General features: G+C 56.3%; 1 protein-coding gene across 2 annotated transcripts in view; it reads right to left on the reverse strand.

The window, feature by feature from the left end:
• The window catches only part of RHCG (Rh family, C glycoprotein), a 29809-nt gene extending 19936 nt beyond the window's left edge, over positions 1-9873 (reverse strand). For both annotated transcript variants that reach the window (XM_012643697.1, XM_012643696.1), the window contains exons 1-2: positions 9666-9873; positions 1080-1266 (exon numbers count right to left, since the gene is read on the reverse strand). In XM_012643697.1, the coding sequence (XP_012499151.1) occupies positions 1080-1266; positions 9666-9852 (374 nt within the window). In that variant the 5' untranslated portion in view covers positions 9853-9873. The remainder of the gene's footprint in view (positions 1-1079; positions 1267-9665) is intronic.
• Positions 9874-11561: the final 1688 nt, after the last annotated feature.

An 11561-nucleotide genomic window follows, 5' to 3' on the forward strand; every position in this document is an offset into this window, starting at 1 on the left:
ACTTGTCATAGGTCTGCAGAAATATTTTTCTTTTTTTCAAATTTAGAAAAAATGTTTTTTCACTTTCCTCCCCAACCATGTCTGCAGAAATAGAAGACTGTCTAAACTGGACTTGAAGAACCTCCCATAAACCCAAACTTGGCTGAAACTAGGAAAATTCTCCCAAAGGCTCTGGATTCAGTCCCATGCAACACAAATTGCTATAGGGTTCATGAGTTGCCACAGGATAGAGAGTTCGACAAGTGAATCCAGTGAGCTGACTGCTTTGCCATTGATTTTTGGCAAGTTGGCTGTGGGCGAATGTATTTTATAACCAGCTGGTGGTGCTGTGGGGCAGGGAAGCGTGCTGAGGCTTGCAGGAGGTCACCCCAGCACAGAGGGAGGGACTGAGTTATCTGATGGGAAGGGCCGGTGGTACTCATCGGACCAAAAGGTCATCACAGAGAAAAGCCCTTAGGAGGATGGCAGTGAGAAGAGATGCGGGTAGGGTGCCCCACCCTTGGAGGCTGAGGTAGGGAGGGGGCTTCAGCCCTAAACTCGGCACACACCTGTCTCACAGCTCTTTCCAATGCCCGTTCCCTGGGGCGAGTGGGACGAGGCAGGGAGGGGCATCCACCTGGCTGGGTTCCCCAGTGTCCACCGGGGCTCCCGGGCTGCGGTCTCTCAAGGCACGGGGCTGGGTAATTTCGATGTGTCAGGGCGGAGGGCCTGGGCCCAGCCCCAGAGAAAAGTCTGGCCTCAAGTCCAGGCAGCCTTTGTCGTAGGAGGTAGGGAGACCCTCCCGGCACCTGGGCGCCATTTGAACTCCCTCCCACTCTGGAGAGGCGCTGATCAGGAAGCCGTGTGAGTGCGTATGCATGTGTGTGTGTGTGTGTGTGTGTGTGTGTGTGTGTGTGTGTGTCTGTGTATGTGTGTGTGTACACACGTGAGCGCACAGGTGCATGTATGTGGCAGGCCCATGTGGCCTGGAGGGGGAGCAGTCGTACAGTCCACGATCTGCCACCACCGGGCACGCCCCTCCCCGGCCCGCCCGCCGGGCCCCGCCCCGTCCATCCCCCGTGGGCCCGCCCCGCGCTCACTTCTCGATGCCCAGGCTGATGTGTCTGTCTTCTACGTGGTGCAACCAGCCCTGCACGAGCAGAGCCCACTGGATGCCGAAGGCCGCCAGCAGGAAGTTGAAGCCCACGGCGCTGAAGCCGTAGCGCTGCAGGAAGGTCATGAGGAAGCCGAAGCCCACGAACACCATCACGTGCACGTCCTGGAAGCCTGTGGGGAGAGTGCCCCCTGCAAAGCCCTCGCCAAGGCCCGCCAAGGCCCTAGGTCTGGCCAGTGCGGGCAGCGCCCCTTCTCCCCTCTGGCCGGCAGGGCTCCACCGCCCCAGCCTCCTTCCCCCATCCCCACATCTGAACTCTGGGGCTGGGCACGGTGAGGAGTGGCTCCTCTTCTGGCAAAATCTCCACTCCCCACATCCTGCCATAAGGGCCTCTCGAAGGGGCTGGGCTGGGGGGACCTGAGGTGAGCCTCCACCTTAGACCATTTAATCCCCTGGGCTATAGCGACAAGAGATTCCCGAGCACCTTCTCGGGAGATGACCCCTCCTGTTCCACCCTCCTCCCCTGGTGGCTCCGCTGGCCCAGGGTGGGGGTGGGCAGCCAGGCGTTTGAATTTGGGGCCAGGCGTGAGTTGCACCCAGAGTCTAGGGTCTAGAGCCCAGATCCTCTGGGGCCATGGTGGCTTGCCCTGTCCACCACGGCCCCATTCCTCTGCTACCGGCCAGTGCTCATCTGACCAAGGAGTGCCTTGGTCCCACATCCACCACCTTCAGCAAATACACTTCCCAGCATCACTGAGACTTGACTTTGGACCCCAGTTCCTTCATCTCCTGGATGGATGACTCTGGGAAAGTTACTTAAAATGCTCGGAGCTCGGCACCTTCCTCTGTAACGCTTACCCCACAGAGGGTGCAGGGATTAAACGCAGATTGTATCCAGTACAGCGTCTGCGCCACACTAGTGATCGGAATGGGCAGGTGTCATTATTTATCGTTACTCAGGCGTGGCCTAATTCTGAGTTCGGACCCAACTCTTCTGCTAACTCACAGTGTGGCCTTAGCAAGCCACTTCCCCCTCTCAGAGCCTCAGTTCTCTCAACAGTGAAACTAAAGGGACAGATTAGAAAGATCTCAAGCGCCCTCCCAGCATTTACATGGTACGGTTCTAGACTCCAGGAAAACAACAGAAGGCAAAGAGCTCTGAGAATCAAAGAGAGTTACAGCAGAATAATACACGGAAAGGATCTGCAGATGTCCTGGGACGCAGGGGCCAGATAGAAGGGCTCCCACTGGCCAATCTGGAGACAAGTTTGAGCACCGAAGTAATTATGTGCCATGATGAATTAAAACCCTTAAAATAGGGAACCCATGAGTTCACACTGATAATAAATAGGTGGATAAATAAAGGAGGGAGCAGGGAGGGCTCTTGCTTACAGGAGAAGGCTGAGGGCTCCACTGTTAAAGGCAGAGGGTGCGCTGGAGTTAGAAAATCATCATTTTCACAGTAAAGACTCGATTGGTGGATGCTCAATGCAGGGGGACATTTTGATTAGGTGCAGGACACTTGCGGTGTCTTAAAGAGTCTCTCTAAGGACTGCTTATTAGTTGCAAGGGAGGGAAAACAATGGTAATTATATAGGGGAGAAATTCAGCAGCATATTGGCTGGGTGATCAAAATTAACAACACCCATGAGGGACAAATGGCCATTGTGTACCTCTACATGTGATACCCTGAAAAGGATATAACACCTATAAGGTATTCTGGCCAAGATTGTATAACCCGATCTAATCATGAGAAAACATCAGACAAACAACGTGAGGAACGTGCTATTAAAAAGAACTGGGGGGGAGGAGGGGGCAAGGGCAACATACGTAACGTAAACATCTGTACCCCCATAATATGCTGAAATAAAATAAAATTAAAAAAAAGGGCTGAGGCTATATTCTTGAAAAATGTCAATACATAAAAGACAAAGAAAAGGCCTTTGAAATGTTCCAGATTAAAAGATATGCCAACTAAATTCAACACCTCACTCTAGACTGGATCCTGTATTTGGTGGGGTTGGGGGACGGGGGAAGTGCTATAAAGGTCATTATTGGGTCAACTGAGAAAATCAGATACAAACAGTAGATTAAAGTATTGTATCAATGTAAATCTATGAAGTTGATTACTGTGGTTATGGAATAGAATACCCCATTCCTAGGGAATATACTGGAGCATTTAAGGGCAGAGGGCCATGATGTATGTAACTGATACTCAAATGGTTCAGAGAAAAAAACACCCATGGGTGTGTGTGTCTAGGGGTAGACGGCACAAATAGCTGAATCTGAGTTAAAAATATATAGTGTTCTTTGCACTATTTCTGTTTGAGCAACTTTTTGTAAATGTGAAATTATTTCCAAATAAAAAGTCGAATAAAAGGAGGGGAACTTCAGGGCCCTGCCCCTCCCCCCTAACCTGCTCCTCATCCCCGGGGTCCCCATTCCTGCCCTCCCTCTGTGCTCCAGCTGCTCTGGCCTCCACCTCTTCCTCAGGCCCACTCTAGAGTCTTGGCCTGTGGCCTTCCCTCCAGCTGGGATGCTGTTCCCGCAGAACGGCCAACAGATCTCAGCAAAATGTCACCTCATCAGAGAGGCCTTGCTGACCACCCAGTTTAAAGTAGATTCTCTCCTACATGGCACCCTTTCTTCTTTCACCATTCTTGTTACAACTGGAAGTTATATGTCTGTTTGCTCGTCTATCCCACTCGCCTGTAAAACTCGGAGAAGGCAGGGCCGTGCCTGTCTTGTTCACTGTGGCATTCCCAGCACCAGGAGAGTTCACCCTCAGCGAACATCCGTGGATGGATGAATGACTACTGTTGTCGTCTCAGCAGCACCGGTTACGCCCGCTGAGCAGCAGTCCAGGAGCCCCAGGTGGGATCACGGTCAGGTGGGGCTGCAGTCCTCTCCAGCCCAAGCCCCCACCCACAGGGCTGTTGGGCACTCGTGCCCACTTCTGCCTGGCCAAGGTGGTAGGGAGCAATGCTTACGCCACGGCTGCTGTGACCTTGCCTGCCCATCTGCCCCCATCTGTCTCTCCTCCAGGCTTCCCTGAGGCCAAGGCCACAGACCCCTTGGCTAGCAGCCACGTGGAGGAGGCCGAGGGGCCCTGGCACACCGGAGGAAAGCCGTCCGAGCTGATGCGGGACAGCCGTGTGTCCTGCCCTCCTCTGTTGTTCCGAGTTGCGCTCGCAGTTTAGCTGCCGTGCCGAGCTCACAGGAGCAGGCGCACCTCAGTGGGGGAAACTGAGCTCGTGTATGTGAAAGCCCATAAATGGTAGTATGGTTATTCTGGGGAGGACTGACGGGTGACAGACTGGAAGAGAGGTGCGAAAGGGAGGAAGGCGAAAAATTCAGATTACAATTCCAGAAGCAGGGAGGGGAGTTGGCAGGCTGGCAGGGTGGCAGGGTTGTTGACAAACGCAGGGCCAGGGAAGAGGTTGCTGCGTGGCAGGGAGGTGCTGGGTCTGGTCCTGGCCACGGTGAGTCTGAGGAGAGCACGGCGGTGAGGGCTGGTCCGGCAGCGTGGGAGAGACGGAGGCTGGCTGTGGGGGGTTGGCGCGGGGGTCTGAGGCTGGCAGGCCTGCAGATAGAGCTGGGAGCTGGACGTGGGAATGGAGGGAGGGAGGGACGAAAGCGGAGAACTGGCTGAGCCCTGAAGCTTGCAGACAAGACACGGAAGGTGCTGGCAGGAGGTGGGAGGAGCCCCTGGGAAAAGACAGCCTCACGGGGCCTTTAAGGAGAGGGCTGTCAGCTGCCGGGGGGCACAGAGGGCAGCGGCAGGGTGAAGAGGACTGAGGGAGCCCGACGGGGTAGGTCTCTGCAACGTTGGGGCTGCCTTGGCCTCCCTGTGGCCCAAGAGCAGGAGCAGGTGTCCTTGGCTTCCCGGTCCTTCCTCCCTGTCTGTCCTCTGTTCTTTTCCCCGCTTCCCTGGGTGCCCTGCCTCTGTTTGACTCTCTCTGGGGGTGTCTCTTTTCTCTCCCAGCCCTCGGGGACACAGACACCAGCTTCGCTCTCCTGGGCACCTCCGGAGTCACTCTCTTGCTCCCTTTATCCCCCAAACTGTCCTAATTTAGCACCAAAAGTTATCAGTTTATTCATTTCTGTTTCATAACGTTTGGTGCTACCTAAAATGATTTCAATAGTAATGATCTGAGGGTCCAAACCGCATGAACTTCAGAGGACGCAACCTCTCTGACGCAGTTGCTTTGTCGTACAAGGGGAGGCAGTGACCGGGCTCCCCAGAGGCCTGCGGCGCACATTTCGTGAGATAACCCACTCAAGGCCCGGGCTCTTCAGCAGTTGCTCAACTACAGTAGCTATTGTTTCTCTTTTTCTCTTTCAAGACTGACCGGGTGCTTAGCATTGGGCTGGCAACTTGCTGAGGGTCAGTGGTGGTTGGTCCTCAGCCCCGCACCCCACCCTGGGTGACTCAAGCTGCACAGAACCTGGAGGTCCCTGATGGGACAGGGCTGGCGCACTGGCTTCAAGCCACACAGGCTGCCACCAGGGGGCATCAGAACACAGCTGCTTTCCCCGCTCCTCTACCCCCATTCTAGCTCCCACTTCCCTCTGTAGGTGAGTCCCCCGCCAAGCTGGCAAAGTCCCCCAAATTGGAGTTTCCCACACTGACGGGCCACTGCAGTCTTCCTCTATGCCGAATCAGCACAGAAAGGGTGGTGCTCTTTCCCTGGGGGCCAGCCCCGCCTGCACTGTTTTCTTTGAGACCTAGTGGCCCGTCCCCCAACTCCCGCCATACTCTGAGCCCCACCGCCCCCACACCAGCACTGCAAAATCTCCTGGGCTGTGGTGGAGGCAGCAATGCCATAGAAGACCCTGGAAAGCAGGTGGGCATGGGGTAGGAGGGCTTGGCTCTGACCTGCCTGTGCCACTGGCCAGCTAAGAGTGTTAGGCTCCTCTGTAACCGTGTTTCCTCCACCACAAAATAGAGATAATATTAATAAATGCTCTGCCTGACAGAGCGGGCAAAAAGCGCCCTGTGGCCGGGCATGGTGGCTCACGCTTGTAATCCTAGCACTTTGGGAGGCTGAGGCAGGAGGATCGCTTGAGCCCAGGAGTGTGAGGTTGCTGTGCGCTAGGCTGATGCCACTGCACTCTAGCTTGGGAGACAGAGCAAGACCCTGTCTCAAAAAAATAAAAAAATAAAAATAAAAAATAAAATCACTTCATATGGGAAGAGCACACAGGCATTTAAATGTTATGATAGTTCAAAGCAGTATTCAGGCAGGCAGTCCTTGGCCACATCTCTAACAGGAGCCGAGCCTCCACTTACACACCTTCGTGGGCGGAGCGCTCACTCCCTTACGGGAAAGCTTGATACCAGCATTCACTGTCCCTTCCCTTTATGCCATGAGATGAGAGCCCTACCGGTCACCTGTCATCTTGAATCTTTTTAGGGATCCTATACTTTGAATACTACTCCCACCTTTACAGACGAGCACACTGAGGCTCAAAGTGGTTAGGCAGCTGGCTCGCTCCACTTAGAGATGGGCCCAGATCTGTTTAATTCCAAAGCTACACTGCCGTCCGCTTGCGGGGAAGTTTGTCCTTTATCAAGTGGAACTGACTCCGAGGTGCAGGTCCCCAGGGACTCTGGGCAAGCCTGGCTGCTTTGGCTCATGGAACGGTCCTTCAGGTGTCTGAAACCGGAGCTTCCTCTGCCCCAAGTCATCTCCTGAAATGTGTCCTGTGCCTTCCTTGAGCTTTCCAGGAAACCTCTGGAGCCCAGGCCCTGGTGACTCCTCCTTGGGCCTACCTCCCTGTGGCCACTGCCCTCGGCCACTCAGGCCCTGGAGCCCTGGGCTGTGAGGACGCTTCGTGTTCCGCAGCAGCAGCTACTGCCTACACTGCAGGCCTCTCAGGGCACTGCCAGGGCGAGTGCCCAGCTGGCTCTGTGCCTGCTGCCTGCCTAGGGGCCCATACCCGGGGAGTGTCCTGAGGCCCAGCCAGCTGGGCTCCTCTGGAAACTCAAGATGCCCAGCAGGCGCAACTAATCCCCTGGGCAGAAATGAGGCCCGAGCCAGCGCCGATGGCCTGCAGCCAAGAACCAGGAAGGTACCAAGCAAGGGCCGGCCCTCACGTCAGGGACCTGGGAATCCCCTAGCTGCCCGGAACAGAGCTATGAGGACCCACATGGGCCAGGATGCCTTGTGCCCTCTAACTGCTAACCACAGCCACCGTGAGCAGGGCAGGGGACAGGGACGGGGAGAATAGAAGGGAGGAGAATGGTCCAGCAGTGTGGACTCAGACCCTCAGGGCTGCTATCCGGGCTCCCTTGTTTCCTAGCAGGGTGATCTTTACAAGACACTTCTCTCTGGCCTTAGTTTCCTCATCTGTAAAATGGGGGTCATAACCTTGCTTCCCTTGCAGGGTGGTGGTGATCGTTAAAGGAGGGAATGCACGTTTGCTTGGAGGGGCTGCCACTGCTTCCTGCCCTCTCCAAGGAGCACTGAGGCCATGGTTCTGTCCCTACACACCTTTCCTCTGCCATTTCCTGCTCCAAGGCCAAGAGCGCCCCAGTGCTCACAGGAGACATGGCAGGAGAAAATCAAGGCCCTCCTTGATGGCTGGAAGCTGGGGCTGTCTCCCCACCTAGCACCCGCCACCACAACCCCTTTCACAGACTCCACTCTTGGGCCACCTTGGCCACTCGCCCCCCTCCCAGCACCCCCTTTTGGTGGGTCTCCGCCTCTCAGCTTCTCCCCTCCTCACCAGCCACCGCGTCCGAGGAAGCCATCACAGATCTCTCCCGCCCAGAACACTTGGCCCCACTGAGGCACCTCTCTGCTCCTAACAGTCTGGGACCGGAGACTCAGGATATGCATCTGTCCAGAGTGGCCGTAAGCACTGGCTTGCTGGGACAGTCGTGGTTTACCCCCGGGGCCTGGCAAATTACTACTAGCACCCCCCCCCACTCTTACAAGTGTCTTCACTCGGTATCCTCACCTGGATCTTTGTTCATGCGGTAGATAAGTGCTTGTCGAGTGAATACATGAAGGTGGGTAGGTGAGTGGGAGGGAGGGGGTAGGATCTGGGAAGACGTGGGGCCTGCAGCTCCCTCCACTGCCCAGACACATCCAGGACCTATGAATGTCCCTGGGGGCCCGGCCCCTTACACTTTACTTGGGGGCTGCCTCTGGGGCCAAGTGGTAGCAAGAGCTGGAGGGACGCAGTGGGACAGGCAGAGGAGGGTCCCCAGCCTGCCTGCCTCACCACTTGCAGGTAGGTCCCCCACCAAGGAGAGGAAAGGTGGGCAGTGTGCAGTGCATTTGGAGCCTGAGTCCCAAGTGCAACCCCAGAGAGGGGCCACAGCTGTCAACATCTTTTTTATAACATGGCCCAAGTGCAACCCCAGAGAGGCTGTGGTCTCACCAGCATGGGGCACACCCCTCTTCTGTCACCTCCCTTCTTCTAGGCACCATGTAATTATTCGGGTAGCCTGTGATGGCCTTATCTTTTTGGCAGCTACTTAATATAGCTGTCTCCCACTGAGCCTGCAGCCCGCCAAACTCAGGCTGTTTTCCTGCAAGCTGCCGTTCTGAATGAGTGCAGTTATTTCCTCGCACCCAAGGAAAACGTCATTTCTGGAGGTAGAGGATCCCCTGTGGCTGAGAGAGTACAGCCATGGAGGGGACAGCAGTTGAAAAGGTGGCTGTTGGGCATGAGCTTCAGGGTCGCTTCCAAAACTGATAGTCTCTAACTATGTGAGCACCAACAGCTAGAAGAATTGTCACTGGCTGCTGGTGGGTGGGGGGGAAGATCAGAGAGCACCAGGGCATGGAAAGAGTCCCGGGCTGGGAGTCCTGAGGTTGGGACGCTTAGAGTGACCTTGGGCCAGTTCTCCCAGCTCCCACATGCCAGGGCGTCCGTGTTTAGTGGTCTTGCGGGAGTCGCGCCATCGTGGAGTGAGGACTGTGTCCCAGCACTCTGCTGGCGCCTTGCACACCACAGCCTCACCCCACCCCTGCGAGGGAGGCCCCACTGCTACCCCGATTTGATAGATGAGGAAATCAAGGTTTAGCAATGTTGACATTTGCCTAAGGCCACCCACCTAGTTAATGGCAGAGCCATGATAGAAAGAAGGTCCCCGGTTTCAGGGTCATGCTCCTAACCACAGCACCCCAGGTACCAGAAAATTCAGGGGTGCTTTTCCCCCTTTCCAAGCCAAAAGAAGATGGGTGTCACTGCCTCCTGACCCACCGCTGGTCCCACATGCGATGGCCTCACCGAGCCATCCCTGTGGCCCTTGACATGGGACCCACGTCCTTATTTGGAGTACGGGCACAGCTGGACAAGGGAGCCAGGGCACCCCACTGGTGGGCGCTGGAGGTGGGATGCGGGTCTTTGAGGGAGCCGAGCAGGGCTCTCTGACGGCGGGGAGGTGGTCAAATAAAAAGCTCTGCCTGGTGAGTTTTCTCTGCTCGTTTTTCACAGGGAAAAGGAGTCTGCACATCTGGGGGTGGTGGGCGCCCCATGGGGAGCCTGCGCGGACCGTCCCGTGGCCAGGCGCGACTGGCACCGGTGCCGCGGGCCTGCAGGAGGCGGGACTTACTCGGGTAGCGGTAGTAGAACTCGTTCTCCAGGTCGCTGGAGATGTTCCTGCGAGTCTTCTCTGTCCACCAGTGGGCGTCGGCGTCGGGGTCGTAGCGCACGAACACGCCGAAGAGCACCACCATGGCCACCTGCAGGAGCAGGCAGGCGAGCGGCAGCCGCCAGCGGAGGTTGCTGTTCCAGGCCATGCTGGTGCCTGGCGGGAGGCGGCGGTTTGGGCGCTGCCAGGCGGACCCGGACGCTTATGAGCCCCGGGCAGGGGGCGGGGCGGGGCGGAACAGCTGACCCGGTGCCGCCCGCGCTCCGCCAACCGACGGGGACACCCGCAGGGCCGGGGCTCGCACCTGGCGGCCCAGCACGGCCCAGGCCCCCCCAAGCTCCCTGGGTTGAGCTGCGGGACAGCCGCAGGAGCAGGGGCCGAAAGGGCAGTGGGCAGGCATTAGGGTGACACTGGGCCTTTCCCCTTTTGTTCTGGGGAACAGAGAAAGAAGGGGGGCATCACTGGCCCCCCGCTGAGACCAGAATGAAGGAGTCCCCGACATAAATCAGCGTGATCTGTCTTTTCTTTTTCTGATTACAAAGTTCATACAGGGTACATGGAAAACAAGGAAAGTGAGAAACTGTCACAGACCAGAGAAGCCTGGGGACGTGGGACCACGTAACAACTCAAGGCCACGCGGTACCCCAGAGTGGCCCTAGAACAGAAAGAGGACGTTAATGGAAAAACTGGTAAAATCCAAATAAAGTCTGAAGTTTAGTTAACAGTGATGCTCCCACGTTGGATTCTTGATTGGGACAAACGTACCATGGTTATGTAGGATGCCAACAGCAGGGCAGACTGGGCGAGAGGTATACGGGGGCTCTACCTTCTTTGCCCCTTTTCTGTAAATAGAAAATTATTCCAAAATAAAAGGGTATTAAGAAGAAAAAACATGTATAAAAGATGGCAGGAACAGTTTAACTCAGCCCAGCGCAGTGCCTGCCTGGCGTGGGGCATGCACTCAGCACCTGTTCATTTTCCCCCTAGTGCCTGGAACAACAGAAAAGTATGTGTCACTTGAGAGTCTCCAGAGAAAGGTGACAAGTTTGAGGAAACTGCGCAGGCAAGCGTGGAATGGTGGCAAGACGGCTGCCTAAAGGCTGGGTCCAGTGTCTGCCTCCCCCACTGAGTGACCTTGGCCAAATTCTTAGTCGCTCTGGGCTTGAGGCCTCACTTGTAGAATGAGGGATGTGAATGGGTCATCTCCAAGCTGCTTCCGGCTGCAGGTGCCCCCTGCCCGGGGAGCCTGCCCCTCTGATGCTTTTTCCCACCCACATGCAGTTTTCTCTCTGGTTGGACAAGCTGAGTGGCATCCCTTCTCTGCTGTCTCCAGCCCTGCCCAGGACCTAAGTCACCCAGGAAGGGCCTCACCCTCAACCCTGGAGTGACATCACCCATACCCACTCCGTCTGCACCCTGTGTGGGGCCGGCAGGCTCCCATCCTCTGCCTCCTCAGCCTCCCCTCCCAGGCAGCCCCTCCTCCTCTCCGCACCTACCCTCTCTTCCACCCGTAGCACCCTCCTGGCCACATCACGGACAGTCCCTGTCTCCTGTGTGACAGCACCCCTCAGACTGCGGGTCCCTCACCTCGTGCCCCCTGCACAATATTCGAGAAGGAGGTGAGACCACAGCCAGCTGCAAACATCAGCTGTGCAGGTTCTACAGGCCCAGTTACTCCAGGTCCAAGCAGAGGGGCGGGGTAGGGCAGGGAACCTTTGGGATGAGGTGGGTGCGGGACACACAGCCCTCTGGAGTCATCCGTTCCCACGGGGGGACGTGAATTCCTTTAAGGGCTAATGATTTATTTATAAGTCTCTCCCCTGCCAACAGCACAGTGTGAAGCACAGAGCAGGAACT

The sequence above is a fragment of the Propithecus coquereli genome, unplaced genomic scaffold (genome assembly GCF_000956105.1).
Source record: "Propithecus coquereli isolate 6110/MARCELLA unplaced genomic scaffold, Pcoq_1.0 Scaffold20, whole genome shotgun sequence".
Classification (NCBI taxonomy): domain Eukaryota; kingdom Metazoa; phylum Chordata; class Mammalia; order Primates; family Indriidae; genus Propithecus; species Propithecus coquereli.